The sequence below is a fragment of the Mustela nivalis genome (assembly GCF_964662115.1).
Source record: "Mustela nivalis genome assembly, chromosome: 14".
Classification (NCBI taxonomy): domain Eukaryota; kingdom Metazoa; phylum Chordata; class Mammalia; order Carnivora; family Mustelidae; genus Mustela; species Mustela nivalis.
This window is the reverse complement of record NC_139033.1, coordinates 43,827,571-43,842,556: the sequence shown is the minus strand read 5'-3', so window position 1 is coordinate 43,842,556 and position 14,986 is coordinate 43,827,571. Positions and strand designations below refer to the sequence as shown.

At 37.4% G+C, this 14,986-nt stretch overlaps 1 protein-coding gene across 2 annotated transcripts in view; it reads right to left on the bottom strand.

The window, feature by feature from the left end:
* The window catches only part of DYM (dymeclin), a 332,115-nt gene that overhangs the window by 268,273 nt on the left and 48,856 nt on the right, over positions 1 to 14,986 (bottom strand). For both annotated transcript variants that reach the window (XM_082699258.1, XM_082699257.1), the window contains exons 3-5: positions 11,791 to 11,843; positions 3,099 to 3,192; positions 1,970 to 2,103 (exon numbers count right to left, since the gene is read on the bottom strand). In XM_082699258.1, coding sequence (XP_082555384.1) covers positions 1,970 to 2,103; positions 3,099 to 3,192; positions 11,791 to 11,843 — 281 coding nt within the window. The remainder of the gene's footprint in view (positions 1 to 1,969; positions 2,104 to 3,098; positions 3,193 to 11,790; positions 11,844 to 14,986) is intronic.

Here is a 14,986-nt window from a genome sequence, read left to right as displayed (position 1 = left end):
CAGTATCTATGTATTCATTTAATTTTATTACTTTTACAAATTATAAAAAGACATTAAAAGAAAATGTAAAAAGGACTTAACACCAGTGAGAAGTAGATATCTCAAACTAACAACATGTATGACTAAAATGAAAATAATTACACATGCCAAAAATGGGAAGTCTTTAACCTCAAAAAGATATTTACTGGACTTAAAACTGGTGGATCAACAGCAGTCTCAACTGTAAAGAAAAAGAATAAAACAAAACAATGTGTATAAAATCCTGAAGTGCTAACTCCATATAAAAAAAGAGGACAATCTGTCAGTGCACAGACAAAATTACCAGTACCAGACCTCACAGATGGCTCTTTTGGTGAGATAAACATCTTGATAATGTGCCCCATGGCTGAAAAGTGTCATTTTTACACTGCCCTCACTTGAGGTTATGTAGGATGTACAATAAAACCATGTTTCCCGGGATGCCTGGGTGGCTCAAGCATCTGCCTTCAGTTCAGGTCATGATCCTAGAGTCTGAGGATCAAGCCCTACATCCAGCTCCCTGCTTAGCGGGGAGCCTGCTTCTCCCTCTGCCACTCCCCCATTTGTGTGTGCATGTGTATGTGTGTGTGTGCGTGCGCATGCTTGTGTGCTCTCTAATAAATAAAATCATAAAAAACAAACAAACACCATGCTTCTCAAACTGGGATATGAGTGGAGAGCATGGGTTCAAAGAGGGTCCTTCTGGGCCTCAAAATAAATACAGCATATCTCTGAAGTGCTTCAACTTACTCAAAGGTATGTATGACAAATAATTTTATATTAACACAATGTTATTGTATTTATTTTAAAGTACAATGCAAGCATAACTGTTTTGACATAAAGCAGAACAAAGTGCTGGGTTTGCAGGTTCTTGGTTGGCTCAGCTCTCAGGCGCCACGGGGTAAACATGGACTCCATTCTTGCTGTTAGACCTTCTGTGGAAAGGTTTGCAACTCCCCAAGCCCGGCTGCTCTTGGCACTTTCAGCACCACAAAAACAAAGCCTAGCCTTACAAAATTAACATATGCAAGACACAATTCTGATTAAAAGCTCTGTTTAAACATCAGTATATGCTTAACAAGTACAGATTCTCACAATAGTAAATGGAACACATTTATTTTTTAAAACTCAAAAATCAACATATAAAGCTGTAGGTAGGAAAGCCTAAAGAGGGCAGAGATGTGTTTTGAAAAATGAACCCAGGGATCTCAGGAGCAACACTGCCTTTACCTTCAGAGACAAGTTAGCGTGAAGGTGGGATGCAAAATACTATATTCCCCATATTTCACGTAAGAATCCCATTCTGCCCTTCTACTCCTTGGTTATAAGTTTTAATGCTAAAAAATGAAACACCATCTGGAAAACTACAGACCTTCCTAACTACTGGCAAAAAACCCCATAACACAATCCCAGCAATATCATGAGAGAATGGTAACCTCTCCCCATGTCTTCAGAAAAAGACCATACATTTCAGCATCGTAAAATTGTCCTTAAACGTTATATCTGATCAAGTAGTCCCAAAGACCCAGAGCCTGTTCTGTCCTATGAAAGCCATCTTTAACATTTACAAAATCTGCGATTCTGATTGGCTGTCTTCCATAATGCATCACCCTGGTAATAAAACCAACGTTGACATCTTTGTTTTCTGAAAGGTATACTTGTGGTTTTTAACTTTATTTTCCATATTCATGGAAGTCCAAAGCAAATAAAAGTTTCAATCCTATTTGCTTTCTTATATAAAAAGAAAAAGGGAAAAAAAGAAAGAAAGAATTTGTGTCTTGGCTTACTGTAATTAATACAGGAGGAAAAAAGAGTCAGAGAGCCAGGTCATTTAGAAATGAAAATTATAAAAAGAAAAATAGAATTTTCAAAATTCTACTTTTATTCCTCAAATTCTATCCTTCCCTGTCACACACGCTATCCCTAGAACATCTTCAAAGGCAATACTTACTGTAACTGCCGGGAGATTTTTCTTCGTAAGTAAAATGAAGTTGCAGTTCTTCCTCTGACATCTCACAGATGAACACTTTCAGCAAACAGCAAATAATAAACAAAGCATTGTGTGTCTGCCAAATGAAGATGTGGCTGCAAAGGAAAAACCAAAATCACAGGAGAATCCATACTGAATCAAGAGCTTGAGCGCTATCTAGTTCATTTCTCAAGCATTTGGCCCCTTCTGCTTGTAATATAAAGACAATAACTCTATCTCTTCATGGTTCGTGATTTATTACACTGTTCCAGTCTCCTTCATGTTTCATCTCTGTATTTTAGTGAGTCAACCTAATAAAAATATTTTCCTTAGGCATGACTGCTCATTGTTCTGAACTTCATACTTGTCCCATACACAGGCAGTTCAAGGAAAAGTGAAAAAAAAATTTTAAGTATAATAACAGAAAGAGAATATATGCAAGCACACAACCAAAATTTTAAGTAGGGCACTGTTAGCAGCAGCCCCGTACAATACTTGCTCCTTGTATTAGTAACCATGAACTCAAAAGAAACTTTAATTTTTAATTTTTTAATTTTTTAAATATAATTTGTTTGGAAGCAGGGCAATGAACCATTTCTTAAGAGTCTGCCATCCAAAATGGTTTTTAAAAATGGTTGAGTGCATAGATTAACCTTCCAATGTATCAAATATATAATTATAATACCTATGTTAGCTATGGTGGAATTAAAATAATATTCTAATGTCTAATCTGAGCCTTCTTTCCTCTATGAGGAAAGATAGAAAGGAAATAATATGGAATGAAATAATCCTCAAACTTATTCATTATTCAAACTAAATATGAGCAATGGTGATAATGGAGAGGAACTACCTTTTTTAATAATAATTATATCACTATTAACCTTAAACAATGTATTTCTGAAGACTATCTAAAATACTGAAATCAAACAGATTCCAGAATTCATAATCCCACCACAATGATTTGGACAGTAAATTATAACCTCTCTTTTACTTTTTAATAATGAGAATTCCTTTATAGCTTTCAAAAGACCATAATCTATTTCTACCCCCCCACAAAAAAATACTCATATTTCTAAATATAAAGAGAACATGATTTAATCAGTCAGCTTACTTCTGACATTCTGCTGAAAGTTTTAGTTCTTTGGTTCTAGAAAGGAAGACCTTAATTAGCGCACCAAGGTTTCCCGTTCGAGGGTTGTTTACAACTGCAAGAGAAGATAAGGTTTTAGAAAGTTAAAATTAACTGAAATCAAAGTGAACATATTACAGCATTTATAAAACCAAGTTGTCAAACTGAAGTTGCTCCAAGGCAAACCTTACTGTACTTTCAATCTAATTAGGAAAAATAAACAATGAGAGAAATTGCTACTTGGTCTTAATTCTGAACCAAAAATGATCTGTAAACTGAAAATGATAGATATAATATGAGAAAGAAGCCAATTCATCTCAGAATTCAAAATAATAGCTGATATATAGTTAATTTATACACATACATATTTTTCTCCTTAGAAAAGCAAATGTTAGGGACCTCTGGATGGCTCAGTCATTAAGCATTTGACTCTTGATCTCAACTTGGGTCTTATTCAAAGGGTCATGAGTTCAAGCCCCATGCTGGGCTCCGAGGGCATGGGGGAAGGAAAAGAAAAAAAAAGAAAGAAGAGGAAAGGAAAGGAAAAGAAGAAAGCAGGCAAGTGTTAAAAAAAAAACAAAAAAAAACAAAAAATGATCCCTAGTACACAGAATACAATAAACTAGAATGGTAAAACTCTTTTCAGATAATCATAAATCATTCTAATGAAAAATAAACAGAAACATAAAGCAATATGGCCAGGGAGAAGTTATTTGATCAGAAAAAATTTTAAAGAATTTGTTTTAAAAAAACTTTTAAGTGTAAAGGTGAGCATTTCAGAAAATCCAGCCAAAGAATCAAGCAGATACTATCATGAGAATCAGAAGATCTGATCTCTAGATCCAAGTCTAAATTAACGGAATATTAAAACTCAAGTTACTTTTCTTCTCCAACCTCACTTTTCTCATCAAAAGAAACAACAGGTAACAGACACTGACTAATATACACTAAGCACTTTACACACATCAACTCATTTAATCCTTAAAACGAACTATGGGAGAAAAGCACCAATATCACCTCCATTTCACAGATCCTCATGTCTCTGTTGTTACTGCTCAAGGATACATCCTTATCTATTGGTTCCAATCCTTGGCTCTAAAATGCTGTGCTATACCAATCCCTATAATCAAAAAATTAGATTTAATGAAAATATAAAGTTCTATCAGTCTGCACAGTAACACATATGTGACGGTTAGTTTTATAAATCAATGGGACTGGACCACAGCACATCCACATATCTGGTTAAACATTATTTCTGGATGTGTATGTGAATGTGTTCTGCACTTTAATTTTCAACTGAGCAAAGCAGACTGGCCTCTCCAAAGTGAGCAGGCATCCTCCAACACATTAAAGGCCTGAACAGAACAAAAGTCAGAGGAAGGCTCAATCCTCTCTCTCTGCCTCACTGTGGAACTAATACATTGGTCTTCTACCCTTGCACAAGGACTTAAACACTGGCTCTTTCCACTCTCAGGTCTTTGGATCTGAACTAGAATTTACACCATTAGCTTTACTGGGTCACTGGTTAACCCTAATACATCACAGAAGGACAAAGGTTAAGAACCCATCAGAGCTAGATGGTATTATGCTAAGCAAAATCAGCCAGAGAAAGACAAGTACCCTATGATTTCACTCATATGTGGAATTTAAGTAACAAAACAAACAAGGAAAGGAAAAAAAGAGAGAGAGACAAACCAAGAAACTTAACTCTGGAGAACAAAGTGATGGTTCCCAGAGGGGAGGGTGTGGGAGGATGGCTGGAACAGGTGACGGGAAGGTTAGGGAGGGCCTTTGTTGTGATGAGCACCAGGTACCGGATGGCAGTGTTGATCACTGTCTTGCACACACTTACACTGTCTGTTAACTCACCAGACCCTAAATAAAAACTTAAAGAAAAATCTCTTTGGAAGGGAGAAACTGTTTAGTCAGAACCTTTAATTTTACTGAAGAAAAAGAGGGCACCTGGGTGGCTCAGTTGTTTAAGTGTCTGCCTTCAGCTCAGGTCATGGGATCAAGTCCTACACAGAGCTCCCTGCTCAGCAGAAAGTCAGCTTCTCCCTCTCCCTCTAACCCCCGCCCCTGGCTTGTGTGTGCTCTCTCCAGCACACTCTTTCTCTAACAAATAAATAAAATCTTTAAAAGGAAAAAAAAAGAGACCCAGAAAGTTTAAGTGTTGGGCCCAAAGTCAACAATGTTAGTGACAAATGCCCAGTCTTTTTGCTTTACGAATGGTTTTCAAACAACGAAGATTCCAGACTTCTGAATATTTGTTTTTCTTCTGAAATATATTTTTAACTGCTTCAAAAAATGGAAATGCAAACACTCAAACACACTGGCCTATGCTGCCAGAAAAATCCATTTTTATGCAGACCTGGGGTTTATGCTTTTGCTGCCATCTCTATGCATATATTTGAACTTCTTGAAAATGTGTCAAAGATTTGGAAAGATGTACCAAGCTTCAAATACATTTTAAATATTTTAAAATCCAGGTATGTATACTTTAAAAAAATCATGCGTGGGAATAAGTACACCATGACAGCATACCTGCTTTGTGCTCAGTAACCGTCAAGTTGACTCGGGTCGGCCTGCTGGGTAAGTGTTCCTGTCACAGCTTGAGTCAATGCAAGTTACTCATTGTCATGAAACAGGAGCACCTCGCTATTGGATATGTGGTTCACAGAGCAGTGGCAAGAGCATTTTCTGGGACCCCACTGGCCGTGCAGAATCCCAGGTCCATCTCCCTGCACCTACTGAAGTGAACAGTGCTTCCCAAAGTCTAATGGACCTTTAAATCACAAGGCAGTCATTAAAGTTTAAATTCTGGTCTTGCATGCGTCAAATGGGACCGGAGATTCTGCTCCAGCCTCTCCCAGGCGATGCCCCTTATTGCAGGATGAAGAACCGCGCTGGGAGCAGCAAGTGCAGCATGGGCTGGCAGTTAGGACAGGTTCTGTTCAACTTTACCATCAAGAATAGATATGTAATTAGATATTAAATCTAGTCCGTTTCACTTTGAGACAAAAATTTCCTACTCCTCTTTCAAGCTTTGGGGTTTAATGAGAGAATACCCTGAGATTTCAAGATAAACTGTTTAAAATAGTTCATGTTCGCCAGTGCATCTCTGTGTGAATCAATATTATTGAGCTATTGTAAATAAAAATGCTGAAACAAAGAGCTGGGGATGCTAGGACTACAAGCATAATTCAGACCCCCAACTTCACAATCTTGCGTTCTCTCAATAGGTCCTTTATTACTGAACGACTTTATAAGTAATTGTTTGAATTTATAAATGGTTATCTATTTAAAAACAAAACAAAGCAAAACAACCCATGTTGTTGGAAAGAGCAACGGCTACTGGACTGATGTAGCTGAAGCTTTGTACACCTTCTGCATTTCTTTACTCAGCACATGTTTAACTGAACTACTTAGGTGGACCCAGCTCTGTTTCGGGGACTAAGGAGATACTTAGAACACCGGGTCTTAATGGAGCACACACTCTAACACAATTAAGTTTTCACAGTACTCTTAGACAAGATGTAGAGGGGAAAGTCAACTAATAAGACAAAGTATGTTCCCTGATGTTTAAACACCACCACCCAATGGCAGACTTGCTATTCTAAAACACCTTGACAGAACTTAACAGGACCAAAGTTAATTGGCAAAAATCAAATGTTGTGAGGTACCCGGTGGCTCAGTTGGCTGAGCATGCAAATCTTAATTTCAGTTCAGATCATGATCTCAGAGTCATGGGTTTGAGCCCCACGCAGGCTCTGGCCTCAGCAGGATGTCAGCCTGGGATTCTCTCCTTACCCTCTGCCTCTCCTACCCTGGTACACTCTCTCTTTCTCTCTCTCTAAAATAAACAAATAAATCTTAAAAAAAAAAAAAAATCAAACATTATGTTGAGGTTGAATAAGCTTTAGAAGCCAGAGTGGGAATGCGATAGCTGAGAGGAAGACAGAGAGGCATAATGGAACTAGACTACAGAGTCTCACTAGGTCCAAATCCCAGCTCCACCACTGACTGGCTGTGACACCTAGCAACTTACTTCACCTCTCTACAACTCAACTGTGTCCTCAACTTTAAAATGAAGATAACAATGGTACTTAAATTAAAAACTAACTTATCTGGTCCACAACAGCCAATGGAAAGAGCCTAGATGTCCACTGAGAGATGAATGGATAAAGAAGATGTGGTATGGCTATATAACAGAATACTATGCAGCCATCAAAAAACCTGAAATCTTGCCATTCACAATGACATGGATAGAACTAGAGGGTATTGTGCTAAGTGAAATCAGTCAATCAGAGAAAGACAATTATCATATGAACTCTTGGATATGAGCAATTTGAGAGGCGGGGCAAGGAGGGAAAAAATGAAACAACATGAGACCAGGGAGGGAGACAAACCATAAGAGAATCTTAATCTCAGGAAACAAATTGAGGGTTGCTGGGGATGGGGGTGGGGGATAGGGAGAGGGTGATTGGGTTATGGACATTGGGGAGGTTATGTGCTATAGTGAGTGCTGTGAATTGTGGAAGACTGATGATTCACAGACCTGTACCCCTGGGGCAAATAAAACATTGTATGTTAGTAATAAATAAATAAACAAACAAATAAATAAAATGGTTAATTTTATGTTGAGTTTCACTTCAATAAAATATTTTTTTAACTAAAAAAAAAACTAACTCATTTGACACTAGAAGTTGTAGCAATCTGTTAACTTAAGCAGCTTTTGTGTGAGGAAGGGACTTCCCTATTTCTACAGGAATTCAAGCAAAGTCTGAATAACTCTAAGATAAGGGTATTATAAAGAGAATTTCCATCTGGGTGAGAGATTAGACTTGCTTCCAGCCCCTGAAAGAACCTTTCCCAATACTTCACTATAATACCCCTGTGTCTCCAAATGCAATACCAAAGATACAGAAAATTCAGAGAACAGAGAAAAGTTAACAATCCATGGGGATGCAATCAACAAAATTTACACTGGAAAAACTCTACTACCTACTTTCTTCCATAAATAGGAGAAAAAGAAGAGAGAGACAATTGCCAGAGGAAACTAGTTATGAAAAGAATTGTAAAGATATACCAATAATAACCAATAGTAACATACAGACTCTATATGATTCCTGATTCACAAAAACTAAGACAATTAGAAATTTGAACACTCGGTGGCTATGTGCCAATGCTAAAAATGGTTTCCTAGTAAGATAAACAGCATTGGTCTCCTTTAAAAAAAAATTCTTACAAGATATTTACGAATGAAATGATATGACTCCTGAGGTTTCTATCTAATATGTGAGAACACACCGCTTTCTGTTGTTTGTTTTGTATATCCTTTTCAGTTGTCAGCTTTTCTGTACATATTTCATACTTTCAAGTATGGGTAGAATGTAACGGTGAGAGATACAGATGAGGCCTGCCCATGAAGTCAAAATGATTGAACTGAAAGATGAGCTTATAGCCGTTTACTGGGTTATTTGGCCCTCATTTCTAGAAGGGTGAAACTTTTAAACAATCAAACACCCATGAAAACAGATACAAATTCACAGAAATGCTAAATCCAGATAGTCCTTCTCCCCACCAAAACAGAGAATACTTTCACTAACGATAGAGTTTATAGAAATGATCTAAGTATTTACTTGGTAATCAATGGATGGTTCGCAAGGTTAACAGCTTCAAAGTACCTCCGAAGACAAAATCTACCCCCACTGGGGCACCTGGGTGGCTCAGTGGGTTAAAGCCTCTGCCTTCCGCTCAGGTCATGATCCCAGAACCCTGGGATCGAGCCCCACATCAGGCTCTCTGCGCCACAGGGAGTCTGCTTCCTCCTCTCTCTCTGCCTGCCTCTCTGCCTACTTGTGAGTTCTATCTGTCAAATAAATAAATCTTTAAAAAAAAAAAAACTCACCCCACTGTCTTCTCCAACCAGAAAACTCCCACCAGTCACTTTCTACACCAGCTCTGAGACTACAAAGCACAGGGTATAGGAAAGAGCCTAAAATATAGCAGGAACTCAATAAATATTTGCTGGTTTAAGGAATAAGAAAAAAATAGTAACAGTAACACTCAGGTAAGGAATAAGTTACACTAGAATTTCACCCAAAGAGCTGAATCAAAACTATCAAACAGTGTGGCTCCTGGCTGGCTCAGTCAGTAGAACATATGACCCCTGGGGTCCTGAATTCAAGCCCCACATTGGAATGGAGCTACTTTTAAAAAATAAAGGACTGGGGCACCTGGGTGGCTCAGTTGGTTAAGTGTCTGCCTTCGGCTCAAGTCATGATCCTGAAGTCCTGGGATCCAGACCAGCACTGGGCTCCCTCCTCAGTGGAGAGCCTAATTTTCCCTCTGCCCCACACCCCGCGCATGCTCTTTCTTGCTCTCTCTCTCTCTCAAATAGATAGATAAATACATAAATAAAAATAAAGTATTTTTTTAACTGTCAAATGAATTTAGTAACAAGCGTCATCAGTGGAAGATGAGAAAGTCACCTATTTGAAACAACAACAACAACAAAAACAGAAAGCCACTGGGAAAAATGAGTATAATGAAAAGAGAGCAGTCTAAAGTTCAGGAAAAACAAAGAATGATTAAAAACCAAAAAATGAAGTAACTAAAAGATGTACTAGAATCTTGACAGACCTGTTACGTATAAAGCACTGACTGAATCAAAGACATAAAGGAGTAAATTCAAGAAGCGAAAGATGACAAAGAAAAAAGAAGATACGGAAAGCAAAGAATGGACATCGAACCTGAACGTTAACAGGTGATCCTACGTTGGGGGAGAAGAAACTCAAACACAAGTAAAATCAAAGCCATAACTATAGAAAATTTCAGAACTAAAAAAGATCTTAATAAACCAATAAAAAAAACTTCATCAAATTACAAGCAAAATCATAAAGAAAAAAGTATAATGAGGAACACTTAATTTTAACAGTTTAAAGAAGTCTAATGAACAAAGGAGAAGAAAAAAATAAGGGTCCTCTCAGGTAACTACCTTCTTACACCATATACAAAAATAAATTTGAAATGGATTAATGACCTATAAGTGTGATGTGAAACCAGAAAACTTCTAGAAGAACACATAGGCAGTAAATTTGGAGTTCAGTCGTAGCAATATTTTTTTGGATCTGTCTCCTTAGGCAAGGGCAACAAATGCAAAAAATAAATAAGTGGGACCAAATAAAACTAAAAAGCTTCTGCACAGCGAAGGAAACTGTGAACAAAATGAAAACAACCTAGTGAATGGCAGAAGATATTTGCAAATCACATATCCAATAAGAAGTTACTATTCAAGGGGTGCCTCGCTGGGTCCATCAGTGGAACATGCAACTCGTGTTCTCACCCTTACAAGCTCAAGCCCCACGCAGGGTACAGAAATTACTTAAAAATAAAATCATTTTTTTAAAAAGTTAATATTCAAAATGTGTAAAGAATTCATACAAGTCAACATCAAAAAACCCCCACATGATTAAAAAGGAAGCTGAAGACCCAAACATTTTCCCAAAGAAGACATACACATGTCCAACAAACATAAGAAAAGATGCTCAACATCATTAGTCATGAGGGAAATGTAAGTCAAAGGCACGATGAGATTTTGCCTCACATCTGTCAGCATGGCTAAAATAAAGAAGACTAGAACTGGGAAGTGTTGGCCAGGATATGAAGAAGAGAATCCTCATGCCCTATTGGTAGGAAATGTAAACTGGGCAACTACTGTGGAAAATAGTATGAAGTTCCTCAGAAAAATTAAAAATAGAACTACCAAATGACCCAGCAATTCCACTTCTAGGTATTTATCTGAAGAAGACAAAAACACTAACTTCTATAGCAACCTGCACCCCCAGGTTCATTGCAGCATCTACAACAGCCAACAGGTGTCCACTGATAGATGGATGGATAAAGGCAATGTGGTATATGCTTACAATGGAATATTACTCTGCCATAAACAAGAATGAAGTCCTGCCATGTGTAGTAACATGGAGGGACAGGGAGGGCGCTGCGCTAAGTGAAAGAAGTCTGAGAGAGATCAATACTATATGACTTCACTTATATGGGGAACCAAACAAAAAAAATCAAACAAAACAGAATTATAAATATAGAGAACAAAGTGGTAGTTGCTGGGGGCAATTGGCAGGGAGAGGGAGGAATGGGTGAAATGGGTGAAGGGGATTAAGAGGTACAAACTTCCAGTTATAAAGTAAGTAAGTCACAGGGACCATAACGTAAAGCAAAGGAAATAGAGTCAATAATATTGTAGTGTATGCGGACAATTGATAACAAGACCTATCATGGTGAGCATTTCCTAATGTATATAAATGTCAATTCAAAATCAAATCACTATATGTTGCACACCTGAAGCTAAGGTAACATTGTATGTTAACTATTCTTCAATTAAAAAAGAAAAGAACAAGCTGAAAGAGCATGTCTTAGCAGAGTCCATTACCACTCCTGCAAGTAAGCTAAACATGTGTCTTTTTTCCTATTGACTAAAATGTTCCTTTCTAATGACATTATTGAGCACCATAAATTGAAGTATTATTAAATATTATCATCAAGAATATATCAATTCATTATTTCAATTCATATTATACTACCAAAACTTTTAACAGAAATTTTGAAACAAATGCCACACACATACATATATACGCAGGCTCATTTTGCCCCTTACCTAAAGACCTGCAGACTGAAATGGTTGCTTCCTCCAAAAGCTTCAGCTCATTGCTGGAGAGAGAGAAAAAAGGTAATTAATAACTACAACACTAAATAAGTACATGCTAACCAGTTAAAAGTTATACAAAAATAAAGAGAAAAATAATTTAGGAAGAAAATATGGCATACGTAGCGGTAAACAATAAAATCAACAAAATAGAGTTAAGCTTCTGTTTTCAACATAATTAGAAAATGTACTATAATTCTAAATATAAGATTTTTTTTTAAAGATTTTATTTATTTATTTGACAGAGAGAGGGAACACAAGCCAGGGGAAAGGGAGAGGGAGAAGCAGACCTCCCACCCAGCAGGAAGGCCAATGCAGGGCTCAATCCCAGGACCCCAGGATCATGACCTGAGCCAAAAGCAGACGTTTAACAACTGAGCCCTCCAGGTGCCTCTCAATGAGATTCCTAAAAGAGAAGCACTCGAGGAGCCCCACCTTTCAGGCACTGGAGCAGGGGAAAGGGAGGAATGAAGAGACTTAGAAAAATGCAAGAAAGTCACTCCAAAGTACCAAGCACAAAGCAGGGGCCCCAGCTGCCCAGTTCCAAGAGCAGTACCAATCATGGGGTTATAGTTATTTGGGGAAAATGCCATTATTTTTAGGAGATATATGGAATCTCATGATATCTGCAATACCTTCAAACAGATCAACAACAAAGCAAGGAACAAAAGAGAGAGAACATATACATAAGCTTCAATAATTTATAAACATATAGGAAAAAACAACACAGAAAAATAGAAATAGAGACAGAGACAAGAGGTACAGACACAGACAGACATAAAACTCAGAAATAAAAAACATAGGGGAAAGCTTTATGACATTGAATTCGGCAATGAGTTCTTGGATATGACACTAAAACCGAAGACATGAAAAGAAAAAAATACGTAAGCTGGGCTTTACCAAAATTAAGAGCTTTTGCACATCAAAGGATACTATCACAGAGTAAAAAGTCAACCCAACAAAATGGGAGAAAATATTTGCAAATAATGTATCTGATTAAGACTAATATCTGGAATACACAAACAAACAAACAAAAATCTCTGACTCAAGAACAGCAACAAAAAAGCCCACAAAAACAATCCAATTTAAAAATGGACAAAGGATTTAAACAGATATTTCTCCAAAGAAGACATACAAAAGGCTAACAGGTATATATGAAAAGATGTACAACAACACTAGTCATTAGGGAAATGTAAATCAAAACCACAATGAGATACTGCTTTCAGACCTATTAAAATGGCTATTGGAAAGAAAAAAGTAAATATTGAAGGGGATGTAGAGAAATGGGGACCCTCATGCACAGCTGGTGAGCATGTAAAATGGTGCAGGGGCTATGAAAAAGAGTATGGCAATTTCTCAAAAAATTAAATATATAATTACTATGTGACCAAGCAATTCCATTTCTGGTTATACATACACCCAAAAAGGACTGAACACAGGGATTCATACTGATACATGTACACCATGTTCACCATCATTCACAAAAGGCAAAAGCAGAAGCAACCAAAGTGTCCATCAATGGATGAATCATGATACAAAATATGGTACACATCCATACAATGAAATATTATTCAGCCTTAAAAAGGAAAGAAATTCTGACACGTTACAACATAGATGAACCTTGAAGACATTATGCTAAGTGAAACAAACCAGCCACAAAAAGACAAATACTGTATGATTCCACTTATATAAGGCTCCTAGAGTAGTCAAATTCATAGGGAGGAAAGTAGAATGGTGGTTCCCAATGGTGAAGTTGGAGGCAGAGGAGATGGGAAGTCAGTGTTTAATGGGTAGAGTTTCAGTTTGGGAAGATGAAAGAGTTCTGGAGATGGATGGTGGGTTAAACAACAAAGTGAACATATTTAATGCCACAGAAGTGTCCACTTAAAAATGGTTAAAATGAGGGGCACCTGGGTGGCTCAGTCCACTAAGTGTCCAGCTCTTGGTTTTGGCTCAGGTCATGATCTCAGGGTCAGACTGGGATGGATGTTGGGCTCTGCGCTCAGCATGGAGTCTGCTTGAGACTCTCTCTCCTTCTCCCTCCGCCCCTCCCCACCCTGCGTTCTCCCCACCCCCCGACTCTCTAAAATAAATAAACTTTTTTTTAAAAAATGATTAAAATGATCAATTTTCTGTTGTGTCTATTTTGCCACAATAAAATTTAAAAAAAAAAAGCACATTTCACTTCCAATTCCAGCTCAACTAGTTACAACCTACGTGACTTAGGCTAGTTTCTTAACTCTTTATGTCTTCATTTCCTCATTTACACAACAGAGATCATCACGAGCACGTCTGCTCCACAAGCATCGTCATCATTAGGTCACCTAACACATATGAAGTGCTTAGAACAGTGTCCAGCACAGAGTAAAACCTTAGGAAATGATAGCTAGTTATTGATTCCAAAATGTAGTGGGTTTTCCCCCAGTTAATTAAAATAATGCTTTATGCTTATATAACCCTTTAAACGTTTCTCACAGCACTTTCAAATTTATTAGCATATTTAAATCCCATGATGACCTCTTCTAATAAGCAGAAGAGTTACAAATCCTCTTTTAATGTATACATAAATACATATGGCTATATTATTAAAATTGATTTCACCTGCTTCACTTTTCTAATGTGGTTGTTGGAAAACTTTAAATTATGTGGGTCTCCCCTTGTATTTGCATGAGAGCCACTCTAGAACCTGTCTCCCAACAAGTGAAGACAGTATCATGTTTAAGTACTATACACACACATAAAGCTAAAACCTACTCATTACTTCAGTGAACATGCCATTACCTTAGGAATCTCAAATTATATTCACACTCAAAAAGGTAAATATCTGGGGTGCCTGGGTGGCTCAGTGGCTTAAACCTCTGCCTTTGCCTCAGGTCATGATCTCAGGGTCCTGGGATCAAGCCCCACATCAGGATCCCTGCTCAGTGGGGAGCCTGCTTCTCTCTCTTTCTGCATGCCTCTCTGCCTATTTGATCTCTGTCAAATAAATAAAATAAATAAAATCCTGTCAAATAAATAAAATAAATAAAATCCTTAAAAAAAAAAAAAAGGTAAGTATCTTTTCAAAGTTAAATCTGCAAGTTTCACCCAAGGTTGAAAAAAAATTTTTTTAGGCAAAATAACCCCAAAATGATCCTACAACAAAGCG